The sequence below is a fragment of the Phaenicophaeus curvirostris genome, chromosome 21 (genome assembly GCF_032191515.1).
Source record: "Phaenicophaeus curvirostris isolate KB17595 chromosome 21, BPBGC_Pcur_1.0, whole genome shotgun sequence".
Classification (NCBI taxonomy): domain Eukaryota; kingdom Metazoa; phylum Chordata; class Aves; order Cuculiformes; family Cuculidae; genus Phaenicophaeus; species Phaenicophaeus curvirostris.
The window spans coordinates 10824997-10852732 of record NC_091412.1 but is presented as its reverse complement, the minus strand read 5'-3'; the positions used below and the strand labels follow the sequence as shown (position 1 = coordinate 10852732).

At 57.3% G+C, this 27736-nt stretch overlaps 2 protein-coding genes across 7 annotated transcripts in view; both read right to left on the bottom strand.

The window, feature by feature from the left end:
* SLC43A2 (solute carrier family 43 member 2) overlaps positions 1-14529 on the bottom strand; it is a 31987-nt gene extending 17458 nt beyond the window's left edge. Inside the window, exons 1-4 of one of the 2 annotated variants that reach the window (XM_069874112.1) lie at positions 14012-14529; positions 6429-6618; positions 5364-5419; positions 4573-4649 (exon numbers count right to left, since the gene is read on the bottom strand). In XM_069874112.1, coding sequence (XP_069730213.1) covers positions 4573-4649; positions 5364-5419; positions 6429-6618; positions 14012-14171 — 483 coding nt within the window. In that variant the 5' untranslated portion in view covers positions 14172-14529. Of the gene's footprint in view, positions 1-4572; positions 4650-5363; positions 5420-6428; positions 6619-9430; positions 9570-14011 lie in introns of those variants that run through there. The other variant, XM_069874113.1, reaches the window with a different exon arrangement.
* Positions 14530-18713: 4184 nt separating this feature from the next.
* Positions 18714-27118, bottom strand: SCARF1 (scavenger receptor class F member 1). 5 transcript variants are annotated; one of them, XR_011338929.1, is made up of 13 exons: positions 26960-27118; positions 26220-26281; positions 25810-25911; positions 25168-25693; positions 24153-24371; positions 23938-24066; positions 23759-23862; positions 23459-23570; positions 23264-23388; positions 22949-23086; positions 20531-22626; positions 19873-20133; positions 18714-18915 (listed from the first exon to the last, which is right to left on the bottom strand). XR_011338929.1 is itself a non-coding variant. In XM_069874110.1 (11 exons), exons 1-11 carry the CDS (start codon positions 27052-27054, stop codon positions 21497-21499), a joined length of 2742 nt encoding a protein of 913 aa, XP_069730211.1. In that variant the 5' UTR covers positions 27055-27118; the 3' UTR covers positions 20313-21496. The 5 variants fall into 5 exon arrangements, 1 of the variants encoding a protein (XP_069730211.1); XR_011338930.1 differs by having other exon boundaries at positions 19873-20077; XR_011338931.1 differs by lacking the exon at positions 18714-18915 and adding an exon at positions 19025-19689.
* Positions 27119-27736: the final 618 nt, after the last annotated feature.

Genomic DNA, 27736 nt, shown 5'->3' with positions numbered 1-27736 from the left:
GCTGCTTCGTGGCTCGGGCTGGTTTCCCCCAGAGATCATAGAATCATGGAATGGTTTGGGTTGGAAGGGACCTCAAAGCCCATCTAGTTCCACCTCCTGCCATGGGCAGGGACACCTCCCACTGGAAAACCTCAGTCTCCTTCTGCCTTGATGGGGACAGAACCTAGAAAGGCACAAAACTACCTTAAAATCCCCCTTGGCACCAAACAAGCAGCCAGATTGAAAAACTGGACATTGAAGGTCTCATCCAACCTAATCAAAGCAGGAACTGCAAACACTGAGGAGGAAAAGAAATCTGAGACTCTGAGACCACCTGAAGGAGCAGAGGGGAGGCCAGTGGAGAAGAAATCCATATCCAGGTGGAAAACCTCCCAGACTGCGAGTGCCAGAGCTGCCAATGCCTGTGCAGGTCTCATCTGAAGACCAGCTACTAAAATAAAACACAATATTTACTAAACCATTTTTCTTGCTGTCTTTAGAGCAGTGAGCATTGGAAAAAATGAACCAGAGGGGAAAAAAAAAGAACCCACAGAGCAAGTGGGCTCTGTTTTTCTGCCTCCAAAAAGATGTGATCCTCATTCTGATCTTATCCCTGAACACCAGAAGGGATTCCTCCACTATCTCCTGCCCATTCTGGTATGGCAGCCCTGATTCCACAAGACCTACAGTGACAGAAACCCTTAGTCCTTCTGTTTAAAGGTAACTGATACTCGCTGTATTATTAACTTTATTTCTCATCTGAAAGATATTTACTTAATTTCACCATACCACAACTGTTTTTTCCCCTGGATTCCTTTATTAAGGTACGCAATCCTAAACTGATGAAATAATCTCCTCTTGCAGATTTTCTCATCTAAGTTTAAGACCTTTGATTTTTTTTTATGATTTTTCAGCTTTTTCCTGAAGACAATCCTTATTGAAAGGAGACCGAGGGAGACCTCATCGCTCTCTACAACTGCCTGAAAGGAGGCTGCAGCCAGGTCGGGGTTGGTCTCTTCTCCCTGGTGGCCACTGAGACGACAAGGAGAAACGGCCTCAACATGCACCACGGGATATTTAGGTTGGCTATCAGGAGGAATTTCTTTACTGACAGGGTTGTCAAGCATTGGAAGAGGCTGCCCAGGGAGGTGGTAGAGTCCCTAGAGGAGTTTCAAAGATGAGATGTTGTACCTGGGGACATGATCTAGTCGTGGACTTAGCAGGGCTGGATTGATGGTTGGACTTGATCTTTTCCAATTGAAATCATTCTCCATTTCTACAAAAACTACCACAGTAGCATCACCAAACCCAGTTTCCCTCCTCTTACAAGTCCTGTTTGAAAGCACAGTGGAAAGAGCGAAGGGATTGAGAATCAGACTATGGGAGAATGGCATTTCTGTTCAAGCTGAGCTTTGTTTTCCCTATTGAGGGTATATTTGGAAGCTATACAGACACTAAAAATATGTTCTCCAGGAAAGCCTCAAATCGCCCAATTTGTCCAAAACATATGGAAACTCCTGTTCCCGTTCTCCAACAAACAAAAGATCAGAGTCCTGAATTTTCCTAATATTCCCAAGCAGAGAAGATTCCCTACACAGAGACCCCCCACCCCTTCCGACTAAAGGGCACTGTTTGCAGCAGAAAATAAGAGCAAAGCAGCTGTAATTCTTTGAAAGGAAAACAGGACAGAAAACAATCTATAAAAGGCTCTTTGTGGTAATTTATCACACATGTTTATTTCTTTGCATGAAATCGCTGCGGAGCAGAACCAGCGCCAGATTCCTGCGTTGCTGTCAGAGCCACCACCGCAGATCTGTTTCCATTTCCACTCCTCGCTCATATTGGCTAACACCAAGTCACGAGGCAGAAATCTTCCCCTCTGCATTTTAACAACAGGCACAGGCTGACCTTGTTCCCAGAACTGGGAACGGCACCGCTCGCTCCCCTCCTCCCCGAGCCGCAATGCGAGGCACCCAGCAGCAGCAGCTTGCGCTGGCACCACAGCTCGCCATGTGCTCTCATGCTGCCCTGGGGACTTGTTACTGAAAAAGGCTTTAAACCCACGAGGCAAAGCTTCATGGAGCGCCGCCTCAGGCTGCAGTCCTCAGAGATCCCTCTTATCCCGCGCACAGCACTGCGGATCCCCTTCTCCTGCCTTCCCATCACATCATCCCATCCCTGGAGGGGTTCAAGGCCAGGTTGGATGGGGCTTGGAGCCCCTGAGCCAGTGGGAGGTGTCCCTGCCCATGGCATGGGGGGCACTGGATGGGCTTTGAGGTCCCTTCCAACCCAAACCATGCAATGATCACACCGTGTCCATGCGTGCAGGCGTCCCAGGAGGTTTCAACACCAGACAAAGCCCCAGAAGCCGCAGTGCCCGGGGAGCATCCCCAGCCCCACTGGCTGTAACCCGCCGGGATGGCGAAGGACCAGCTCATGCACCACTGGGTTTGACCCATTTCCTGGAGCACTTCAGGTCACTTGTGGCTGGCAGGAGAAGGAAGTCACCTTGCTTTGACTTGTGCGTGCACGTGTGCACTTGGCAGTCGGGGCCTGTGTCAGCCAGAACAAGCTTACTTAACACCAGGATTAGTGCTCACCGCCTCTGCGTAACCAACGTCCTTAAAAAGGTCTTTGAGTCTCCTCTTTCAGCCCTTGGAGCTCACTGCCGAGCACACGCGTGCCACGTCACCTGCAGCCCGCACCAGGCTTTGAGCACCTCGATCCAGAGGGAGGTGTCCCTGCCCATGGATGGGGTGGGACTGGATGGGCTTTGAGGTCCCTTCCAACAACCCAAACCATTCTGATGCTATGATCCCATGTCCCTCCCTTGCCACACTCCCCGCCTGCATGGGCCACAGCTGGAGGGGACCCACAAGCGATCGCAAAGCCACCACAGAAGATGGCTTGACACAAACCGTGAGCACCCCAGCCTGCAGGTGGAACCACACAGAGCAGCAAGCTGCCAACCAGCAAAATACACCCGCTCTGAACAGTCACCACCACAGCCACCTTGCGATGCCAGTGAAGTGCTTCCCTCCCACTTTAGACTATTTTTAATCACACACCTCAGGTACCAAAATGCCTCTGTGCGGCTCTGCTGGGAGGCACAAGCACCTACACCTGAATCTGGGTTTGAGGAGCCAGGACTGAAGGCATCTTGGCTCTTTACAAACCCCACTGCTGTCTGCAGGGGACGGGCTCCACCTCGGGTCTCCGTCTGAACTCACAGCACCGCTCCTCGCTTCAAACCTCCTCAGGGCTTGGATCTCTTATTGGAAGATTTGACCTCTTTCCCGACGCTGTACTTCCTTAGAGCTGTGGAACTGGCTCGCTAATGAGGGCACTAATAAATGGCTTTGCTTACTTCTGGTGCTAAAAGCCAGAGTTCAGCACACCCAATATATTTCTGCCCTGTCCTTGCCCTCCTTCCTATCATCACTGGTGGCTCTAAAATAACCTCTGACCCCTTAATAACCACCCAGAGCAACAATAACCCACGCTGGCAGCAGCAGAATGGGAATTCTCTCCCACAGCAGTGCTGACGTTCTCCTTTCTTCCTGGCTTTTATTTAAAACGTGGCAAGCTGACATTTGTCCCGTAGTTCTTTGGGACCAAGGCCAAGGCTTCAGAGCTGAACAGGACAGAAGGAGAGACCGACACCCGCACAGTTTCAAAGGCTTTGAGCACATGAAAGCAACAGCGACATCACAGCACCCAGTGATCTGTGAACCCAGCCGCTGCCAAATTTAGGTCCAAGGAGTTCAGCCAGCATCTAAATCAGAGGTAACCTTAACAGAAAGTTTCACTTCAACAGCAAGTTCAGGGTAACGCAGTTCAAGTCCAAAAGTTTTCGAGCACAGCTCAAGAAACAGTGCTTCCCAGACCATTTTCTGGGAGACTTTCTACCCAGCCCTGTTTCAGCCACACTGATGAGGATCAGGGTAATGAGGTGGAAAACAAAGCAGCTACTTGGAGAACGATATTGCTTCTATCTCCAGGCAGAAAGAGCCCAAACCACGGGGCTGCAGCTGGCAGCTGTTGCTCAGTGCTTGCAATGCAATCCAGATCTAAGCAGGCTGTGCAGACGGGGTTGGGTGCATTCAACAATGCAGCAGTCCTAAGGAAATCTGGAAGGGATGCTCACCCCTCAGAGAGCAAAAGCTCTTGTGCTCAAGAACAACCTTTTTTGCTGGGATGAGATGCAAACTGTGCTTGCAGAAGGCTGGTCACACCCAGCTGCCAGGGTCTGTGCCTTGCTGATGCTTCCTGCACTATGTCAGTGCTAAATCCAGAGCAAACCCGTCCAGCCCGTGCCAGCGAGCTGAGCACTGCGTGCACAGGCACAGGACAGCTTGAGTCCTACACAAAAACACCTCCTTCACCTGACATGCAAGGGGCAGGAAAGACAAAAGCCTCAGAATAACCACCTAGACTCAGCCTTTCAGGTAAAAGAGTGACTGACCCTTTGTACCAAACAGAAACATGTGCTATTCAAGCCACAGGCAAAGATCCGCTTTGTTCTTCCCTGCCAGCCCAGCCCACAGTCACAAGAAGGAATAAAATAGTGCCCGGTAATAACTCTTCACTTACCGTAAGCGACGTGAAGGTCATGCACATCCCACCAAAGCCATTCAGGGCCAGCGCAATGAATATCAGCACAGACAGAGCTGCAACAATAAGAAAACATCCTCAGCTTTTACTGGGGCGGAGAGGGAAAGGAGAAAGAGCCCTGAGGGCTTTGGTCCTCAAAACCACCTCAAAGGATCAGCACCCTCAGGACAGGCCATGCTGTTCCTGACCCAGCACCCACCTCCCCAGCCACACAGAGCAGAGGGCCAGGGCTCTCCAAGACAGTTCAGGATGGGATCCTCTCTTCAGGACAGAAAGGTTTCTTTTCTCTAATGAACAGACTTGCTGATGCAGTGTGTCTGAATGGGTCTTAAAAGGAAGATTTACTTCAAAGACCTTGACTCAAAGTGTCATCTCACTATCTGGTCTTGAAGAGCAAGCTCCATCTGTCCCTAGAGACAAAGCAGATGACACATCCTGCGCTATTACCTATTTCCCAACCCTGAAAAAGCCATGAACTTGTTTGGAATTGCTTCCTTACAGGACCTGGCCGTGCCAAAACACGAAGCTGAAAGACCTGACTATCTCAGACATCTGGCCCTTGCTACCCTCTCCTTTTCAGGTTGTGAAACACCAGCCTTCCCTTCCCTAGAGCCACGGAGCTCCCACAGCCCAGCACATACTCATCCCGTGTCCCCAGCAAGGGGTTGGCACGGCACTGGGGTGACAATTGGAGCTGTGCAATCTCCTCTGCTCCCCAGAAACACCCCCAGCCACAGCCCTCCCGGCTCGGCACAGAGGTGCCCACTTACAGTCTGGGTTGCTGGCACCGTACGCGATCAGCACGCAGGACACAGCAAAGCAGGCGCTGAAAGGGAACAGAACCCATGAGCTTCTTACAGACAGCCTTACATGCACTGAATTACATTTGCTTCCACCTCCTCAGCACCTTGTTAAGCAAGAGCAGTAGGATTTGTGTAACGGGGAAGGAAGCTGGCAATTTGGAAAGACAAATCCAAGGAAATACCCAAATATTACAGACAAACCTTGCACAAGGGCTGAGGGCAGCAACCTCTCCTCCCAGTATTGACACAGCTCTCGCTGGACTCAAATTCCCTACTGGATTTCCAGCACAGAGCTTGGCCAACCCTCACATCAAGGTGCTCAAAGACAGCAGCCTCTGTCCTGAGCCCCAGCTGTGGTCACAGCACTGACAGCTGCTTCTCTGGTAGGTTCTGAGCCAGAGTCTTGCCCTGTATTTTTCCCTCACCCCACCTATAGGCCTGTCTGGTATAACTCAGTGCGTTAAAACTCAGCGATGCTGGGCTCTGCTGTGCCCAAAGAGTCACTGATCCCTACTGGAAGCTGCTAACGACCTTGCTATTTGAGGCAGAAAGCAGCACACACCACATGGCAGAGAAGAGACCTAGAAAAGGCAGAACGTGTTTATCCCCAAGTTCACCCCCAAGTTTGCAAACGATGATGTAACATCTTGGTTTTGTGCCTCTCAGGACATAGCTCCCAGCTTAAGGAAAAAGCTACCCTCTGTGACTCACAAATGACTCCACTCTTCCTCCAGGCTCCGTCTGGCCGGGGAGCAAAGCGCAACACTGGAGAGCTGAAGTTTGGACATTGAGTCCCAGGCCCTTCCCTTATGGAGCAATTCACTGTGCTGGCCAAAAATCATCTCAGAGCTGCTCTGGTGCTCCAGGCAGGGCTAGAAGCTCCCAGCAAATCCCAGCCCCAGTTCTCCTTGGGACATTTTGGATACAGTTCCCAAGGCTGCAGGCGCCCTGCAACGGGCACAGCACCCACACAGCACCCAGACAACATATGAATTCACCCCTGAGCCCACCTGGGGCACCCAGGACACCAACCTGCCCAGCAGCCGCAGCTTGCGAGGGCCGTACTTGTCCATGACGATTCCCAGGGGCAGCGTGATCGCGCTGAGCAGGAAGGAGCCGATGGTGAAGGCCAGGTTCAGCATTTCATCCTGGGCGTTGCAGGAAGGCCATTTGTGCTCTGAATCTGTGCTGTTCTCGTGTTCGGGGCTGCTGGTGGCGTTTCCTACATGGGATGATAGAGGATCCGCATTGGAGCATGTTAGGATGAGGCTTGCAGCGTTGCAAGAAGGAGGGAGGAGAAAAGCCCTGCACGCAGGGTGCCCAAGACATGGGGCTTCCAACCTCCACACTCCATTTGGTTTTTTTATTAATCAGTGAGAAATGGAGAAGACAAAGAGCAGCAGCAGAAGGACAAGGGAAACCTGACAAGCTCAACTGGGAGCAGGAGAAAGATGCTCAGGCACCCAGTATCCCAGGGAGCAATAGGGTAACAACCTAAGGAAAGAGGTTTGTTAACTTACAAAAACAATGACACAGCAAGTCCCTGGCAATTATAGGGGACAAAACCCAGCAGAACGTGGAGGGGACTAACACAAAAATAAGGTCCTTCTCATCTGAACCTGGCATGTTGTCACAGATCTTTTCCCTAACTAAAATGGGAGTGAGAACTGCAGCCAAACTGGTTATTTTGGATTTAAAAAGGCCTGGTACAGGGCAACAGCCTGCTCAAACGACAAGCTACCCTTGCTGTGGGTTTTACAGCAGCCACCCTGTTTCCCAGCTGCTCAGAAAACCCCTTCCTGGATTTAACCACCCTGTTCCCAGGAGGGCTGCCAGCTCACCTGCCTTCTCCGTTTTTTAACAGATTGATGCTTCTCTAACTCCTGTCCTATAATTAGCATTGTCTGTTCCTTCCAAGTGGGTTTAGGCCATAGAGATCAATTTTATCTCCAGCTTTCTGTCCCTGCCTTTACACAGGGAGCTCTGTAAGCTCCCGTGCTGAACAGAGCCCACGTTGTGTAACAGAAACGGGACCGTTGAACAAAAGGAAAGAAGCAGTTCCCTTTCCTTTGCAGCGGCGGTTTTGCTGCCTCACATCAACTGCTAGAATTCCATCACAGGGTGACTTACAACTCCTCAAGTGAGCACATGTGCCTTTAGACTCATTAACTCGGAGCTCCGGTGCACTCCACCCCTCTCTCCCAACTTATCTGACTTCTCAGTAATCTTTGCTGGGATGACAAAGCACTTGCTTTTACTGCTGCCATAAGCCAGTGACATAAACCACTCTTCTCCATATTTAATAATTGATCTGACAAAGTTCAATATTAAAGGAGGAGCAGAGAGAGAAGTCACCTACAAAACCACCCGCAGGAAGCAAGACTAGGGATTCCCAGCGAGCGCTGGTTAGTTAGTTAATTAGCAGGAATCCCTCATGTACAAGTGACTTTACAGCTGCCGCTTGGTGCGGCTTGTGGAGGGGGTCCCCTTGGCTGCTCTTGCACTCACTGTGTCTCTGGAGATCACACCACCCTGTCTGGCAATTCCTCCCCTTCTACCCAAGCCGCAGCACCATTACAGCTACTGGTTTCACCCTGGTTCTCCTGGCTGGCTAAGAATACCCTGCCAGCTTTGTGTCCACTGCAAACAAATCGTGCTCAACCTTCTAGACCTCAGGTACTAGCAGAAATTCAGATGTGGATACGCGATGCTCACGAGCTTCCTGCAAACCTTCCCCTGCCCTCCCAGCACGTCGAGGAAGGCACACGGCATCTCTCACCAGCACCTTTACTGAGATGGTGTCAAATGGTCTGTGGGCAGCGATGGCAGCTTATTCTGTCCTTTTGCTCCTGATCAATAACTTGACCTATTCCTCCTCTTGCCCTACCAGTCATGGACAGCCCGAGTAAGTGACAGAGATCCCATGCGTCCCATCAGCATCCCTTCTGCAGGCAGAACCGCGCTCCAGCCCAAGGATCCCAAGTCACATCCTCAGAAGTCAGCCCTGGACAGCCTTGGGAGGCTCTCTACACTTTTCACACTACTCCTCAATCTTGTTCATCCATCATTCCTTCACAATCTCCTCCTAGCATCGCCCAGGACCTTAAACACTGACCTCTGACAGTACCTCCATGAGGCAGGCACCGGCACGCAGCTCCAGCCACAGCAGCAAGGCTTTTGGGGCTCTCCAGGGAGATAAATTCATAGGAAACAGATGTAGGTGAGAGGTTAAACTCGGGAAAACAAGAAGGGGGTAAAAAGAGGAGTGATGAAGTAGTAGCGGTTTCCCTGTGTCAGCACTCTGCAGAGATAGCTCAGCTGTGCAGTGGAAGAAGGGTGGAGGGACATGGACAGTGCAGTGACCTTAACTTCTGGCTGCACGTGTTAAAGAGCCTTGTCAGCCCTCCCCACAAAGAGATCTCAAAGCGAAAATATTCAGCATTTAAAGCTGGAGTGGATGAATTAATGTCAATGTGCTGACGTGTACAGATGCAATGCAACCCCAAGGAGCAACCCCGGCAAACCCTCCGATGGCACACGATGAGCAGGAGAAGAGGAGGACACAGCTCAGAGACAGCAAGGAAATTTGGCCCTCTCTGCAGATCTGCTACAGCCAGGAGGGTTTGGGCCACGGCACCAAACCTCAGTCCCCGCTTTTACCCACCACCTTGTTTAGAGCTGCTCAGCACCAGCTCCAAGGAAGGGCCAGGCAACAGCGCCATGTAGAAATACAAATCGTTTGTGAAAATAGAAGCAGCCCCTGAGCAACAAGAGAAGATCCGCTGAGGCGTAATGGAAATGATTCAAGCAGCCCTTGGCACCCTGACACCCTCTGATCCTTTTCAAGCCACCTCCACAAATAGAGCATGTTGGAAGGGCTGCAGGTGGGTGCGATGTGCACGGTTCCAGCCGAGAGCCGGGGAGCAGAGGTCCATGTGCCAGCAGGTGAGCAGCGCAGGAGAGCGAGGGGCAGCACGTGACACGCAGCCAGGAGGAGATTACCGGGCAGCAAACCTGCCAAACTACTCACCTACCTAATGCAACTGGTTACAGCAAACAGCAGCTTCCCTCAATCCCAGCTCAGATCCTGTTCCAGATCAGTGCACGCCACACTGCTGGGGAAAAGTCTCCTACGTGCCTGGCTCCATCTGCCACAGTGCTTTGGGGAAGGGCTGGCTCTGTGCTGACAGGGGTGCCCTCCCCAAATTCTCCTGCCAAATCCACCTGCAGACTCGAGCGCGCTGGGGCTGACACGCACGGTGCCACCCGGGAACACCAGCGGTGCCGGCTCAGCCCGCGTGTGCTCACCGCTGCCTCGCCACCAAGCTAGAGCAGGAGAAGCTGCAGGTCTTTACCAGCAATTACAAGATATTGCCTATTTTTACAGCACTCCCCCTGCGAGCAGCAGGATTTCTACTGCCCAATTAGTAGTTCAAGTTACTATTTAAAGGATGACAGCTTAGGTGAGAAGGCGGCTGCCTCAGTAATCATTTATGTCAGGCTCATCGGTGGGATTTGTTCAGGCTGTAACTGAATGTTTAGTCATCCTTTCTCCCAAATTAAGTGCTGTAGGTTTCAGGAGAGGGTCAATCATTAACTACTCTTTGCTGACCTCTGCAAATCCCAGGCACACATCATATTACCAGAGGAACGAGTCTGGCGTTTGCAGGAGTGCCTGAAAACAGCAGAGAGGAGGTTTCCTTTCATCTTGTGTCTTGGATCAGACTGAACCAAGCAGGCAAGACCCCCCACCAGCTCTGTGGGACACAGCCTGCATGGCCTCACCTTCCTCTTGTTTTAAAAAAAAGCAAAAAGAAGAAGAAATTGGGGCCAAAGAATCTGGGAGCATTGGTTCAAATTAAAAAAAAAAAAAATCACAGTGAACGACATGTGCAAACAACTGATCTGCAGTCTGCCCACATCAGAACATGTTTTCTCTTTTCAGGATGGTGTCATACTTCTGGGAACTGGGAGGAGATGTTCTTGCTTTCTACCACTGCGAATGCAATTAATTTGGGTTTCCCCCTCCGTCCTTCCTCTTGTACCGCCAGGACCCCCGCTCTGGGCACCCGGCCCAAGACCAGAGGCGCAGCCTCCAGTTCAACCCCATTCACCCCCCTGCTGTGGTTTCGTTTCGCAGCGATTCTCCCAGGGCCGAGGCCACCGAGCAGCACGATGCGTTTCCTGTAGAAATCGAACATTCACCGTGTTCACTTTTCCTGTTTACAGGGTCGCGTGTGCAGCCTTTCCACAGGCCATCACCAAACCTTCCTGGCTTGGGAGGGACCCTCAGCCTGCGAGGTCCCCCCCCAGACCCCAAATAAAGAGCAAAGAGCTGTAAGGCAGCACCTTCCTCCTCCGCCCGTGTGAAGGTGCCCTAAAAGAATTCACTTATCATCCCTTTGCCTTTCTGCAGCCCCGTTTTAGTAGGCAGCCCTCTGCCCAACCGGCTCCTTATCTCTGCTCTTTGGGAGCAGATTACAAGTTCAAAATTGTTTTTCTTTTAAGCACGTCTCAAAGACCCAAGCCTTAAGCTTCCCAGTCCCAGAAACCCCACAGCAGCGCGAGACCGTGAGCGGATGAAGTTCCCCAAGGCTGATAACGCTTGAGTCCCAATAAAGACTGCGGAATCAGCACTTGCACTGAGTAAAAGATGCTGCTTCGGTTGGTTAAAGGCCAAGCAGTAGCGTAGTAAAATCAAAATGGGAACAAAGTGCCACTGTCAGGCTCCTTGTCAGCAAATTTCAAACATACCTCTTGGGATGTGGCCGAACCTGCTGCCCAGGACGGGAACAGCCCCCCCAGCCAAACCCTGTTGCACAACCGCTTTGAAATATTTGTTATTTTGACGTGGATTTCTGCTATGTGCTCATCTCCACGCTCACGCAACAGAGCTAGAGGCCAGTGGACCCCACGTGTTTGCACAGCGACTGAGTAAATTCCAGCCCCAGAAGCCAAGGGCCGGCAGGGAAAGCGGGGAATTCGACAGGAGGACAGGGAACCTCGCACGAAGCGCAGCCGCCTCTGGGCAGCTGCTGCTACCTTCACAAGGGAAAGGAAGGGACAAGGTCTAGGCTTCTCTTTTGTTGAAAGGCATCACAAAGTGCAAGAGCTTTTGCTGACAAACAAAAAGCTCTGCCAAGAACCTTTGGCTCATTAGGAAAATTTTTTTTTTTTGCAATACTTAGATGCACGCAGCACCATTAGGAACAACAAGTGCCCAAAGGCTGCTGGTTATCATTTGTTTGCACCAACCTTCCAGCCAAGTACACGCTCAGGCTGTAGGATTTGATAGATTACGCTGGGGAAGGAAATCACCGAGCCATCCTAACCCCAGCAAAGGTCAAACTCAGCTTGATGAGCACCACAGGGCTGCTGCGAGGGAGCCTGCGCTCCCCACGGACCGAGCTAGGACCCTTCCCTACCAAACCACTGAGATTATCACAGTGAGGATAAAACCAGAGCGAGAGGAAGAGCGAGAGGAAGAGCGAGAGGAAGAGCGAGAGGAAGAGCGAGAGGAAGAGCGAGAGGAAGAGCGAGAGGAAGAGCGAGAGGAAGAGCGAGAGGAAGAGCGAGAGGAAGAGCGAGAGGAAGAGCGAGAGGAAGAGCGAGAGGAAGAGCGAGAGGAAGAGCGAGAGGAAGAGCGAGAGGAAGAGCGAGAGGAAGAGCGAGAGGAAGAGCGAGAGGAAGAGCGAGAGGAAGGCGGTATAACTCGTCCTCCACGCTCATCACAAGCAGACACTGAGTTCAGCAGTGATATTTGAGGACGTGTAACTGCACACATTTCTTTTCAAGGCATTAGGCTTTGGTGCCTCTGGGTACAGGTTGGCCACTAGGAGGAAGAAATTGCCCTCAGGACAGCAATTTCACCACAGTTCAAGCATTTGCACCTTCCCTGTGGTCTGTGGCAAGGACACTCCCCATGGGGAGAGCCAGATAAACCACAAACATGGGTGAGAAGCCAAGGGGAATCTCGCTTATTTGGGGCAAAGGCAGATGAATGGAAAGCAATCAAAGCAAAGAATGGGAGGTGGGCCTCGAGTGAGGCAGGGCTCTAGTCAGCAGGGCATATCTCAGGAAGCTGATAGGAAAAGAGCTGCTTTTGCACACAGTCAGCATCTGCTTATCAGCTCTCTGTGTTTTATCTCAGTGGCAGAAAACCTCCACCTGGTAGGTCTAACAAGATCTAATGCAGCCTGTGACAAAATCACCGCAGCTTGGCGAGAACAGAGCAGCCTTGAACTGAAGTTCTCAAGGTTTTTCCAGCCTCCAAGGACCCTCTCTCAGTCGGGGACACTACTGGAAACCCAAGTGACAAGGACATGGAAGCATCACAGCACGAGCAAAGCACAGGATGGAGACTGAGCAGCCAAGCTACAGCCGGTAGAAGACTCAGGCATGTGCATGTTTTCCAGGAGCACCAACTCAGGCTCTATGAGACTGAGGGAGCTGCCCACAGCCACACAAAGCAGAAGAGACCTTACCAAGCTGCTGATGAATGAGGAAAAAAAAAACCAAAGTATCATCACAACTGTTCAGGGTCACTTTTTGCTAGGACTTTGTTTCCCCATGTTTCAGATTCCCCCACTGTCCACAGCCTTTACCCAACAAGGGTCCACACAGTTATTTCAAACTCCTTTCCTCATTGCTTCTACCTCCACGCCCACGTTCACAAGCCCTGAATGGGCTGATCCACTTTCCCATCTCTTCTACCATCCTGGGCAGAGCTCAAACACCCAGCTCCTGCCTCTCTCCACTCTGTTATTCTCTTCTCTGAGCACAAGCAAACCTTGTGTCACTACAGCAGCTTTCCAAATCCGTGCCACCACCTTTATCCTCAGGTTCCTTTTAACCCCACCATCCCCCCGACCACACTGGGATTCCCCAGACCACAGTCCTCTCTGTGCCCAGGCTGGGGATTTGTCCACCCACATGTTGTTTTTCCCAGGGTTATCCTTCCCACGCCACAAGATCGCCTCCTTCCCAGCAAGGCTGAGTCTGCAACATGGATTTCCTCAAGCCCTCCTAGAGACACAGCCTGGCTTGAGCACATCCTGAGTGTTTGAAGAGGGAGAAGAACACAAAAGTAGCATTTACTTCTGCAACTTCTCCTCAACAGCAGCGCTAGACTCCCCTAATCTTACTGTCATCCACGCTTTTTAGTTTCCTACCACTAAGGAAAGGGTGCCAATAGTTTCCTTCTACAAACTCTGAGCACCCACCCTACAAATCACCTTGTAGGGTGATCAGATCTTCCCTTGCAGAGATCAGCCAGGCCACCGTGCAGAGGATAAACTCATGGCCAAGTGAAAAAGGCTGCCCAGAAAAAGCTTTACCTAATCTTGAAGGCTTCTTTTCCAACCACTCCGCAAAGCAAAAGCAACTACAGGCACATCATGGTTGGACTTGATGATCCAGTGGGTCTTTTCCAACCTGGTGATTCTACAATTCCACCACCACAAGGATGCCATCGGTTTTGGAGAGAGAGTGCACATCCCTTCCTTCTACCCTGGGACCAACCTGGAGCTCAGCCCCAGTTCCACACCATCCTAAAAGGGAACCTCCAGCAAATCTCAGCAGCCACTGATTCACACAAGCCTCCAGAGCATCCTTACCTGACTCGTGGCACAGGTAAGAATAAAACCCTTCTGCTTTCAGCATGATGAGGAGGGACCCCCAGCCCAGCAGGACAGCAGAGAAGAGCAGGTTCTCGATGATGGCCGTGAACGCCATCCACCAGCGCCGGCGATGGGCGGTAGCAAGCGTGGGAGCCATTGCTGAGTGGGGAGGGGGACTCGTTCAAAGTCTTAACCTGCAGGGACCAGAAAAACATTCAGTGAGTCCACAGACACAGGGCATGCTGCTCAAAGACTGCAAAAAAGCGTGGCTTAAGAAGACATCTCTCCACTGGAACGGAAGCAAACCTGCGTGCTGAGTGCAGGGCACTCGGGTGTAAAACTCGTTCTTGCAGGCACCAGCCTGCTGAGTTCCCTGGAGGGATGGGGGAGCACGGGTGCCCTTGGAGCAGCCCCTCTAGGGCACACACCATGCGACGGAGGAGCAGTCAAGGACTCCGTTCCACTTCCCGAGCAACAGGTATGAAAATGCAGCAAATACCAACCACCTGGAGCCCACTCATAGAATCACAGAACGGTTTGGGTCAGAAGGGACCTCAAAGCCCATCCAGTTCCACCCCTGCCATGGGCAGGGACACCTCCCACTGGATCAGGGGCTCCGAGCCCCATCCAACCTGGCCTTGAACCCCTCCAGGGATGGGGTAGGCAGCCTATTTGGAAGGCAGCAAGGAAACACAGAGCTTCAGCCAGCACCCCATCTCCTGGCCGCCCGCGGGCAGAGGCTGAGACTGAGTTTGCAGCCCCAACAGCAGCTTTGGTGACCCTCCAGCTCTGCTCTGCCCCACGCGGGAGCACAGATCTCCTCTGGAAGGTCTTAAGCATCAACCCGATACGTGCTACAGGTCCTATCCACGCGGTTTACACTGCACACGGCTCATCACGGAGCACTCTTCGCTACCTGCCGGATCGCCCAGCTCAGAGACAAGGTGGGCTGCATCCTCCCCCGTCCTCGCTGCGGGGCCAGCCAGGTGTGGTGCCCACGCAGCCCCCGGCACACGCCGCTCCACCGCGAAGCCCTGGCATCCCCGGGCTGCCCCAATGACTGTCTTCTGGCTCCACTGGCCCCTGGGGACCCGCTGATTTTGGAGCGGACCTGGGTGGCCCAAGGGGGTGCTCCGGGGGGCCCTGAGGCCTGCTGCAGCGGGACAGGCCCTGGGGCACGAGGCAGGTGGCCATTTTAGACAGCCAAGCCTTTCCCCAGCGCAGAGCACGCCTCGAGCGGGCTCTCTGGGGAAATCAGCAGGCTGCACACCACAGCCCGACACCGCTTATCAGGGCACGGGCCCCAGCCCTGGGTGGCTCTGCCAGGCGTGGGGGTCCGACCCAGCTCCCTGCCAGGGGCCCAGGAGGCCAGGGCTACCCTGCAGCCTTGTGTCTCCCCCTCCATGCAGCCGCATTTCCTCCTGTGCCACCTCCTCTTCCTCATCCCCGCCCCGCACGCCCCCTCCCCAGCACAGATCCTCTCTGGGGCACCCCCTTCTCCCCGACACCCGGCTCTTCCCCCCCCCGCTTCCCCCGGCTCTTCCCCCCCCATCCCACATGCACCCTGATCTTACACCCCACACAAACCCCACATTCTTCGCCCCCCCCCCCCACCTTCTCCGTGCTCCCATCCCCTGTTTGTCCTCATCCTCTGCTCGGTGCCCCCCATCCCCTGCTGACCCCCCAATCCCTATGCAGCCTTGCCCCCTCCCTGCAGCTCCATCCCTATGACTCCCTCCTCCCCATCCCCTGCTCCCTCCTCTCAGTGCCCCCTATCTCCTGCTGATGCCCCCCATCCCCTGCTGCCCCCCCCCATCCCCATGCCCCTTCATCTCCTGCTCCCTCCGCTCGGTGCCCCTCACCCCCTGCTGCCCCCCCCATCCCTATGCAGCCTTGCTCCCGCCCCCCAGTCCCCTGCTCGCTCCTCTGGGTGCCCCCCATCCCCTGCTCGACCCCCCATCCCCACGGTGCCTCTCCATACACTGCTGCCCCCCCCCCATTCCCTGCTCCCTCCTCTCAGTGCCCCCTATCTCCTGCTGATGCCCCCCATCCCCGGCTGGCCCCCCCATCCCCATGCTCCCCCATCCCCTGCTCCCTCCACTCGGTGCCCCCCATCCTCATGCAGCCTTGCTCCCCCCCGCCCAGTCCCCTGCTCCCTCCTCTGGGTGCCCCCCATCCCCTGCTGGCCCCCCCATCCCCTGCTCCCTCCTCTCAGTGCCCCCTATCTCCTACTGATGCCCCCCATCCCCATGCCCCTCCATCCCCTGCTCCCTCTGCTCTGTGCCCCCCATCCCCTGCTGCCCCCCCCAACCCTATGCTGCCTCTCCATTCCCTGCTCACCCCCTATCCCCCTGCTGGCCCCCCCATCCCCTGCTCCCTCCGCTCGGTACCCCTCATCCCCTGCTGCCCCCCCATCCCTATGCTGCCTTGCTTCCCCCCCCCCCCCAATCCCCTGCTCGCTCCTCTCGGTGCCCCCCATCCCCTGCTCGACCCCCCATCCCCACGGTGCCTCTCCATACACTGCTGCCCCCCCCCCATTCTCTGCTCCCTCCTCTCAGTGCCCCCTATCTCCTGCTGATGCCCCCCATCCCCATGCCCCCCCATCCCCTGCTCCCTCCACTCGGTGCCCCCCATCCTCATGCAGCCTTGTTCCCCCCCCCCAGTCCCCTGCTCCCTCCTCTGGGTGCCCCCCATCCCCTGCTGGCCCCCCCCATCCCCTGCTGGCCCCCCCATCCCCTGCTCCCTCCTCTCAGTGCCCCCTATCTCCTACTGATGCCCCCCATCCCCATGCCCCTCCATCCCCTGCTCCCTCTGCTCTGTGCCCCCCATCCCCTGCTGCCCCCCCCATCCCTATGCTGCCTTGCTTCCCCCCCCCCCCAATCCCCTGCTCGCTCCTCTCGGTGCCCCCCATCCCCTGCTCGACCCCCCCATCCCCACGGTGCCTCTCCATCCCCATGCCCCCCCACCCCCTTCCCTGCTCCCCCCTCTCGGCGCCCCCCATCCCCCGGTTACCCCCATCCCCACGGTGCCTCCCCATGCCCTGCTCGCCCCCCCACCCCTCCCGGTGCCCCCCCCTCCCCGCTCACCGCTCGGGCCGCTCTCCCCGCTCTCCCTGCCGGGGTTTTTATCCTCCCGCAGCCGCCGATTCGCCGCCGCCGCCGCCAATGAGCGTCCGCGGGGGCACGTGCCGGGCCGCCCCCACCCCCCCAGTCCTCGGTACCCTCCCCCGGCACCCCCCACAATCCCCAGTAGCCCCCCAGCACCCCTTTTCCCAGTATACTCCTCCCAGTACCCTCCCCCAGCACCCTCATCCCCCCCAGTGCCCCCCCCATACCCCTCCCTGGTCCCCCCCTCCCAGTACGCGCCCCCCATACCCTCCCCTGATCACCCCAGTAGACCCCCAGCGCCCCCCATACCGCCCCCCGCAACATCCTCCAGTACCCCAGTATCCTCCCCCTGCTAACCCCTCTCCCCAGGACCCTCCCGTGTGCCTCCCCCGTTACCCTCCCCCAGTACCCGTTTCCCCAGTCTACTCCTCCCAGTACCCCCATCCCCCCCAGTATAGCTCCTCTATCCCTCCCTGGTCCCCCCCCTCCCAGTACACTCCAGTACACTCCTCCCATACCCTCCCCTGGTCGCCCCAGTACCCCCTCAGCACCCCCCATACCCCTCCCCAGTAACATCCTCCAGTACCCCTGGTGCCCCTCAGAACCCCTTTTGGTATCCCACCCCCCACCCCAGTATCCCTCCCAATGCCATTGGTCCCACAGCCGCGCTGCTGGACTGGGACAGACTGGGACGGGACTGGGACCCTCCATGGGGACTGTGAGCCACACAGACCCCCCACCCCTCACCTCATCAGGGCCAGCAGCCCCCAGGCAGCGATGGGAGAAAGGAGGAGAACAGGTCCCTGGTGGGGCAGGAGGTGATGCTGGTGTGGAGCAGGATGATCCTGCACAGCCCACCTGTCCTGCACAGCTCACCTGTCCTGCACAGCTCACCTATCCCGCAAAGCCCACCTGTCCTGCACAGCTCACCTATCCCGCAAAGCCCACCTGTCCTGCACAGCCCACCTGTCCTGCAAAGCCCACCTATCCTGCACAGCCCACCTGTCCTGCAAAGCCCACCTATCCTGCACAGCCCACCCATCCTGTTCCCCTGCCTGAGGAGGGAGCGGACAAGCCAATCCTCTTGCTAAAAGACCATTTGGGGAGCAGGCACCCAACGCCAACAGCTGCTGGTGTGGTGAAGCCGGACAGGTGTAACGATCCCTCAGGAGACCCCAGCCCGCGATGCACCTAAAGTGAATCCCTGCAAGCCCTGAGAGCGGCTTTGCATCCTCTGCCCTCTTTTTATGTTAAATTGTTTTTCAGAGCGTTCCATGCGGGATTCCTGTTCTAGCCGTGAAGCCATCACCCATCAGCGAGCTCCTGGGCCAGGAGAGGTGGCCCTGTGTCCCTGGAAATCATTAGAGGGGATTTATTCCTGGCTAAAGAAGATGAAACCGGTGCTTGCGGCCAGTAAACATCCCCGGGTCACTCAGGAGGACCTGGGCTGCTCCATCAGGGAGAAAGGGACAGGCTGCGATGGGTGGGAAAAGGAAACTCCTTGGCTTGGGCTGTGGGATAAGGGTCAAACGTTGCAACAGCTGGCAAGTGGATTGAGGCCGAAGCAAAACAAAAAACCCAGAGACAAGAAGTCAGTCTGTCCCAGCGCCGTGTTTTCAGCCAGGAGGCTGAGACCGCACGGGGTCCTGGGAGAGCTCAGCACCCGGACCCGGTTGCTGTGTCCAAGAAGCACAAATCGTGATGGTTTGGAGCTTGGGGAGGGCTCGGGGGCTGCCTGGGGACACGGGGATCCTGTGCTGCGGCGAGAGCACGAGGGAGCTCAGTTTTCCTATCCTAGAAGGAGAAAAGGAGCCATCAGGTGATGTGCTGCCATCTATAAATACACCCGGGGACTGAGTAAACATCATGGAGAGAAGGAAAATAAAGCGAAGCCGGAGAGCAGTGCTGGCACAAAGACACATTTATAGAAACCGGCCAGGAATGAGCTTAGGCTGGAAGGGAGGTGACAGCTCCTGCCTGGCCCCCAGGGAGGTCCTCAGCAGGCTCCAATGGAGCCACCATGGTGACGTGGTCGCCTTCCAAGGCAGAGCTCACAAAGGAGATGCCAAGGCTGCGGCGACGGGGGAGAGACCCCCATGGCCACGGGGGACGGCTGGAGCCTCTGTTCCTACCTCCGTGAGGCTAAAAGCTGCCCCAGCAGAGAGCACGGACGCCCCTTTGCTTGCAGGCAACACCTGCACGCTGGAACCTCTTCCCACCAGCTTTAAACCCATGGCACAGCAGGATTTGGGAAGCCAGAGACCCAGCACAGGGAGACATTAACCCATCCCTCACCCACCAGCTCTGGCTCGCAGAGCTCCCGCATCCAGAATTAAATCCACAGCAGAGCCGGATGGCAGCATCCCTAGGGAGAAGACACCAGCGCAACCACGCTGCAGGCGTGGGCATGGGCACACTGAAAATCCCCGGCTGGCTTTCCTTGCACCACCCAGACCGGGGAAAAGATGCTTCATCTCCGAGCAGGGCAAACATCCTGCCTCACAGCTCAGCCCATGGACACTAAAGGTTCTCGCGGCGCGGTGTTTTCTCAAGGCTGGGTGCTCGTTTCTGTGTCAGGGAAGGCTGTCAGCCTGCTGTCAGCTATTTACACGCCCTACGCGGGGCAAAGCAGCTCCCGTGACGTTGGCCGCTGGCACAACGCTCGCAGGCTGGAAATATCCAACCCATTAGGGAAAAAAATGGCTGCTTAGGAATAAAATGGTAATAAAACAGCGTTGGAATAAAACCTACCCTGTGCAGAGCAGAGCTCCGGTCAGGCTGCTGCTCGTGTCTTGCCAGGATGAGCCTGTATATACTAGGATATTTGGTTTTATACCAGGATATTGGGGTTTTAATCACGGATGCGGGTGATGCCACTGCAGGAAGGAGCGCTGCGTGCTGGCTGCAAAACTGGAAACCTCAGCCACGCGGGAGCGTGGGGATGCGGTGCCTTGTGCTGCAGAAAGACACCAGCGAAAATCCAAAGGGAAAAAGCAAACCCCGCTCTGTTTTCTGAAACGCGGAAAAGCCCAGCTCAGCAGTGCTGGAGCAGAAGGGTTCACACGGAGCTCCGTGCGTGATGTGTGAGATGCTCCCGATGCTCCCACCCACTCGCATCCCCGCTCCGATCTCCGGCACCGCTCCAGGCTCAGCTCCATAAGTGAGAGTTCAGAATCAACAGAACCAGAGAATAAAAGCAAACACCCCAAAAGCCCACGCCTGCTGACAGTTTCCACGCTCTGGAGAATATTTCTGTCCATCTTTTCGATTCAGAGGGCAGCTGGGAAACCCAGATCCCGAAGGGCTTTGGTTACATTTAATTTTCGTTCAGAGGTTTTCACATCATGCGAAATAATAGAAAAATCTACTGCTTAGATACATCTAAAACCAGTTCGTGCTGCAAACTCACAGTGGAGCCCTTGTGCCCATCTCGCCTGCGCTGGGGATGCTGCAGCATCTTCTCGCATCTCAGCCCCTCGCGGTGCCACGATGCTGCAGGAGATGGCAGGAGCTTAGGGCACCCATGGAAATGCCATTTTTCTAGGTGACTTTCATCCTTATCGGGGCCAGTGCAGCGCCGGGTGCACAGGTTGATGGTCACGGTGCAGGTTGATGGTCACAGCCCCGGCTGCCACGTTTCCTCTAGCACAGCTGCAGTTTGGTGTCACGTCGCGTTGAAAAGGCTGATGATGAACCCCGTGCCACGAGCCTTTCCATGTGCTCTGCATGTACACAGAAACAAAGGCAGCCAGAGCCTCCCAAGGAAGCCGGAGCCGCGCAGATAAACCCCTGCAGACCCAGATACCCTGCGAGATAAGCAGCTGATATGAATTTTCACTGAAGCTGCTTGTGACAGCCCATCGTCTCTCCCCGGCCCAGCCCCGCAACAATCCCCTTCAGCAAGAAGCACCTTTACAGCAAGAGGCTCCAAGCAGCGTTATCGGAGCTGGGACAGGGAAAGGTGAAAGCCAATGGGGCAAACACGGTTTTAGCCCTCCCAGCTGAGCCCCCAACACCACAATCCTGTTTCTGAGGAGGGTTGTGGCCCCAGGCCCCATGCCAATAGGGACTAGAAGGTGCCACCGCCGCATCCGTGCTGCGGCAGACGATAAATGGGACACAAAGGGCAGGGGGAGCAGAAAATAGCCCCGAAACACCTCAGCGCAGCAGGGCTGTGACTCTCAGCATCACCCATCCTGCCGGCTGTGCCGGCCAGTGAGGGACCACACCAGCAATGCTTCGCGGAGGAAAGGGGGGCAGTGGGAAGGCTCGATGCTTCTCCAGTTCACAGCCCAGAGAGGGACCTTGGATCCCCTCACGCTGGGGTCAGAGGGACGTCCTGTGCTCCCGCTGCCCCAGCGCAGACGCTGGTGGCTCAGGTGGCCGCGGGGGTGGCCGCTGGCTCCTCAGCGGGGCAGGGGGGCAAATCGCTGCTGCTGCTGCTCACGTTCTCGTATTTTGGCTCTTCCTCCAGGGCAGCCTGTCCCTTCGTTTCCAGGCTGAAGACTGACTCAGGGGTTTTGCCCCTCTCCATGGCACCTACAGCATCACCAGCTCCATCCTGGGCCCCCGTGCTTTTTGGTGAGGAAGATGCAAGAAGGAAGGACTGTCTCTTCCCAGGGAGATGCTGGTGCTTGCCAGGGGTTGGCTCACCAGGAGCCCCTGGGACACTCTCTCTCTGCTTGCAGCTATTCACTGAGTCTCTGCACTGCGCCAGGGCCCGGCGGGGCGGTTTCTGGATGGCCTCGCCACTCTTCCTCACCTTGGATTCCTCCTTCTGGATGGCCTCAATGCTCCTCCTCACCTTGGGTTCCTCCTGGATGGCCTCGACGCTTCTCCTCACCTTGGATTCCTCCTTCTGGATGGCCTCGATGCTCCTTCTCTTCTTGGGCTCCTCCCTTGCAGCCCACTTACCTCTCTGCAAGCTGCTCAGCCTCTTGAGCACAGCCTGAACTGGCCCCTCACCGCTGCCCTCTGCCCTGGGCTCCTGCCCGGCCGTTCCCACCGTCATGTAGATGGTGGTGACGTCGGGCTCCTTCCCCTTCGCCTCCCAGCTGCTGGATTTTGCAGCCGCTTCAAGCGCCTCCACTCTCTGGGCGACGTGCCTGGTGCCAGAGACCACTCTCCGGCGTCCCCCCGGGGTGGCCCGCGGCGACGGCCGGTGGCTTTCCTCCCCCTTGCCGAGGGGCTCAGGGCTCTCGGAGCAATCGCTGGCCGGTCGTTCAGCCGGGGTCTCGGCTGTCACATCCCCTGGTGACTGGGACAGCTTGGATGGGCCCCACGGGGCTTTGGGCTTCCAGCCAGGGCTGGGGGTCTCCGCTGCCCCGAATTTTGTCCCTTCAGCAAAGGACACGGAGGGCCGCTTGGCCTTGGCGATGCTGGAGGTGCGCGGGATGGCAAAGGGCTGCGAGACATCCTCGGAGTCGAAGGCGGACGGGTCCGGGAGCGCCTCGCCGGGGGGGGATGCCCCGTCCTGCAGCTCGGCCCCCCCGAGCAGCGGGATGCCTGCGGGAGGAGGGCAGGAGGGTTAGGGCTGCTGCAGCTGCTCCAGGGATGCATTCGGGGACAGAGGGGGATGCGATGGGAGGACGTGATCCCTGGGAGCGTTTTCGCAGGAGGACATCGTGCCATGGGGTTGTCCACAGCAGGCGGCCAAGCACAGCGCTATGTGTCCTCGCAGACAGGAAAAAGGTTATGAAAACAACTGCTGCTTGTGCCCAGCACCCATCCCTGGGGTGCCCAGGGTTGGTAACGGGGCAGGATTGGCCCCAGGCAGCCCTGCAGGGGGCTGGTGGCCAGGGAGAGGAGGAGCAGCCGCGGGCATCACCTTCTCTGGGTGGGATGGAATACTCGGGTCCCTCGTTGTCAGTGTCGAAGGAGGAGAAGGAGCTGTCTGAGACCCATGCGGCCGACGGTGGCTCGATGAAGCTGGGGTTGAAGGGGATTTCCATGTCGTGGTGGGAAACTGGGGAGGAGAAGACATCCAGCTGAGTTCGGGCACCCGGGGGGTGGGGTGGGAGAGCAATGCCTGCCCCAAGACGTGCAGAGGGACAGGGAGGGTGTGGAATCGCCCCAAATAGTGATGATGCAGAGGATGCAGGGTGACAACCTGGAAGAGATTTCAGCAGCGCTACTTTTTTACCTGTGACTTTGGGAAGTTTGGAGCCACTCAGGGAAAAACAAGGCATCATAGCGCTGAGATTCGCCAGCACCCCCTGCACGTGGTGCTTCATCCTGGCCAGAACATCATCATCCGGCACGGCCGCCCTGCGCAGAGGAGATGGGCTCGAAGGGATGTGGGAGATGGGGTTTCACATTAAAGGTTGCAAAATAGTACCTGTCTCTAGCATCTGCTGGGCCGGCTCCACAGCAGCAGCAGGCGACGCAGAGCAGCAGCAGCAGGAGAGGGACGAGGATGGCGGCTGCAAGGGCTCCGTGGTCCTTAAAACCTGGGCAGATGAGATGGGTTGAGTTTGGAGCGTCCTGTGGCTGCTGAGCCCATAGAGCCACCCCACATGGAGACTGCAGGAGCTGGGCCAGGAGGCACCAGGCATGGGCCTCCCAGCACCTCCCTCCCCAGCGAGATCGTTATGATCCTTCGCTTAGAGCTGGGAGGTGAACGTGTGGTTGCTCTTACTCAACACGCAGTCACCCCGGGCGGGGTGGCAGGTCCCCCGGGAGCACTGGCAGGGTGAGGAGCAGTTCACTCCAAAATACCCCTCCGGGCAGGTGTCGTTGCAGCTGGAAGAAAGAGGAAAGGGGGTAAATAATCCTGCAGAGAGGGGAGCCCTGGCTCTGCCCCACTCCCAGTGTTACCTGGCTCCCCAGTAACCAGCCTGGCAGACGCACGCTCCGGACACGGGGTCGCAGCTCCCCGCCACGCACTCGGGGCAGAGGAGCTGGCATCCATCGCCAAAGGTGCCCGTGGGGCAGGAGATGTTGCAGCTGCCAAGACAGAGAGTGAAGCATCAGCCTGCTGCGCCCCGCAGCGGGGTTACCCACGAGGACTGGTGCCTGGATGCTGCACACACCTGGGTCCCATCCAGCCGGGCTCGCAGCGCGCGCAGGACCCCGTCTCTGGGTCACAGAGCTCCCCGTGCCGGCACTGGGGACAGGGCTGGAGGCAGTCCTGGCCGTGGAAGCCGGGCGCGCAGGGCTCCTTGCAGAGGGTCCCGTTCCAGCCAGGCGCGCAGGCCAGGCAGAAGCCATCGACGGGCGAGCAGGGCTGGCCGAGCTTGCAGCTCCCACAGCTGCACGGGCAGAGAGACACGCAGTGAGGTGCTGACACCACCCCTCGGCCTCCCCAAAACGCAGGTTTCACCCCACAGCATCAGTTTGGATCATGGGCTGACGCTCCGTAGCACTGAACGCTCTGCGGCAGTGACAGGGCAGGAGGCAAACAGGGGCAGATGCTGCTTTGTTGCCCCGTGTAGCGGAATCAGGGAATAACCAGATTTTGGGGTAACATCAGTGCTTTCTGTCGGCATTAGCAGGATGTGTCTTTTGGGACGCTGCTGGTGCTGCACCCAACCAGGGCTGCTCCAACCCCCCAGCACAGATCTCCCTGCCCAGCCAAATCATAGAATCAGAGAATGATAGAATCACCAGGTTGGAAGAGACCCACCGGATCATCGAGTCCAACCATTCCCATCAATCACTAACCCGTGTCCCTCAGCACCTCGTCCACCCGTCCCTTAAACCCGTCCAGGGAAGGGGACTCAACCCCCTCCCTGGGCAGCCTCTGCCAGGGACCAACGACCCTTTCCATGAAAAATTTTTTCCTAATCTCCAGCCGGTTCAGCTCCCCTGCTCCACCAGCTCCCCTGGTGGAGCTTGAGGCCATTCCCTCTCGTCCTGTCCCCTGTCCCTTGGGAGAAGAGCCCAGCTCCCTCCTCTCCACAACCTCCTTTCAGGTAGTTGCAGAGAGCCATGAGGTCTCCCCTCAGCCTCCTCTTCTCCAGGCTAAAGGGACAAACACGACTGCGATGACAACCCCTCCAGGGTCTCTCCACAGCCCCTGGGTACCTGTAGGACCCCCCATCTCACCTGTGCACGCATTGAGAGCCGTATTTCCCCGCCGGACAGGGATCCTGGCAGCTCCTGCCCTGGTAGCCGGGGTTGCAGGCGCAGTGCCCGCTGACGGGGCTGCAGGAGCCGTGCAGGCAGTCGCAGCGGCGCTGGCACGCGGGCCCCCAGAACCCAGCCTGGCACTCGCACCTGCCCGTCTCCTGGGCGCAGGGCGAGAGGCTGCAGGAGCATTTGAAGCTGCACCTCCTGCCCCACCAGCCGGGCAGGCAGCGGCAGTGGCCGCTGAGGGGGTCGCACTGGGAGCCGGCGGGGTTGCACTGGCACTGCTTCTTGCAGGTGGGCGACCACCAGCCCGGCTCGCAGCGGCAGGCGCCGGTGACGGGGTCGCAGCGGCCGCGGGGGCCGCACTGGCAGGGGAGCTGGCAGCGCTCTCCCCAGCGGTCGGGGTTGCAGGTGCAGTGCCCGCTGCCCGGGTCGCAGCGCCCACCGGGGTGGCACGAGCAGCTCCGCTTGCAGTCGGGGCCCCAGTACTGCTCGGGGCAGCCTGCAAAGAGAAGGAGACGGCGAGGATGGAGGGCGCTGGGGGAGCCCAGCAGCCCCCCGCGGGCATCCAGGCTGGCGAACGGGGTGGCGAGGGCTGAGCCCTGGGGAAACACTCACGGGAACTGCAGTCTGCGCCGAAGAAGCCGGGTTTGCAGAGGCAAAGCCCAGGTTTCACGCACACCTCGTCGGCCCTGCAGGTGTCCTCCCCCTCGCACAGCGCTGGCAGCGGTGGGGCAAGGACATTAGTGCAAAAAACAGCCACCCCGGGCTGGCATCCCGCTGCCGGACCACCTACCACCTCCCACCGAAGAAATCCTTGTGGTGCTTCCCGCTCCATCCCTCCAGCTGAGCCAGAGCGCCGCTAGCCGCTTACTTAGCTGGGGTTTGGGGGTCCCCAGGGCGCAGCACCCACCACCACCTCCCCAAGGAGGAGCTCAAGGCTTCCCCCCAACGCCCAGCGGCACGGAGGAGCCGCTCGGCCAAGCGCAGCGACCAAGCTTTGAGCTTCATGGCCACCCATCACTCACCAACCGGGCACTCCCGCCCTTCCTGCTTCCAGCCGGGGCAGCACGCGGGGCCAGCGGGGAGCCTGCGGGACACACCGGGGGGTCAGCCGGGCCGGGGGGTCCCAGGGCTGCAGGGGGGTCACACGCAGCTTCGGATAAAGCAAAGCGAATGGGGCTGCTCGTCCCAGCTGGGCCCAGGGGGTAGGGAAGCAGCGAGACCCCCGGGGCATCGCTCCGGAAGGAAGCCAGCAAAATAGAAGGAAATTGAAGAGGCTGCAGCCCAAGTGGGAGCTGGGACAGGGCAGTGGGACAAGCTCGCTCGGCTCCCCAGCTATGGAGCCCGTGCTGGGTCCCTGATGCTCTGGGAGCGGCTCAAAGCTTTGCTGCTCCCCAAAGGCACCGGAGAGAAGGCAATGGAAGGCGCTGCCATCAACGGCGAAGCCGGTGGGAGAGGCAAAGTAGAGGGAACATCAGCTCCCAAAGGCCGTTGGGTCTTTCTCTGCCTACGTTTCCCACCTGGGGTACAATAAAGGTTTTGCTGATGCTCCCGCATCCCCTCATTGCCCTGCGTGCTCGGGGTACATAAGAAATAACTCCTGGAGAAGGGGTCTGGGTGCCCCAAATGCTCAAGCATGACCCAACCACGCTCCCCAGCATCACTCCGTCCTCTGCCCCCGGCAGGACAGATGGATGATGATCCCCTGGGGCAGCTGAGAAGCCCCAGGAGATGGAGATGGAGTAGGGACCTCGGCAGCGCGTACCTGCAGACGTTCCTGCCGCCGGGGTCGAGCTCCTGGGCCGAGCTCTGCACCCACAGCCACAGCTGGAGGCAGAGGATGGGCCGGGGGCTCCCCATCCCGGCCGAGCGCACGGCTCTGAGTCCCAACGGCTCGCTGGCGTCCGTCTGTCCCGTCTGTCCCGTCCCTCCTGTGCTGCGGCCTCTTCCTCCCACCAGCCTTGAGTTTCTTCCTGAGGAAATGTGGGAGGAGGCGCCCCGATCCCGACGTCAGGGGTGCGCTGGGAGCAGGACGCAGGGAACGCTGCCGCACGGGCTCTATTTGCTACCACCTCGGCAGCAACATTGGGTGCCCAGGGGCTCCGTGCAGCCACGGAGCAGCTGAACATCTCACCTTCCATCGTCCTACCCCCCTGTGCCGTCCTCCATCGCCCCCAAAGCTATCGTGGCCGTTACCCCAACCCACACGAGGCACCCGCTGCCTCCTCCCGCCCCGACCCCCACGCTCTGCCCCACGGCGCCGCTGACCCCCCATCCAGGGCTGAGAAGTGGGGTCCCCAAGTCCCCTGTGTGGACACGGTGTGCCCCACGCTAGCCTTTGAGCGGCTGCTGGCCCACCTCGCCGCCTTCCCAGGAGCTCGGTGTCAGCAGATGCACAGGAAACACCTTTTTCCTACCCAAGGCCGGCTTGGTCCCCACGCCATGTGGGTTTAACTCCTCCGCGCCCAGCCTGCCGCCCCGCTCCCCAGCGCAGCCGAGCACCCCGAGAGGGGATCCAGGCTCGGGGAGAGCCTCGGCGCAT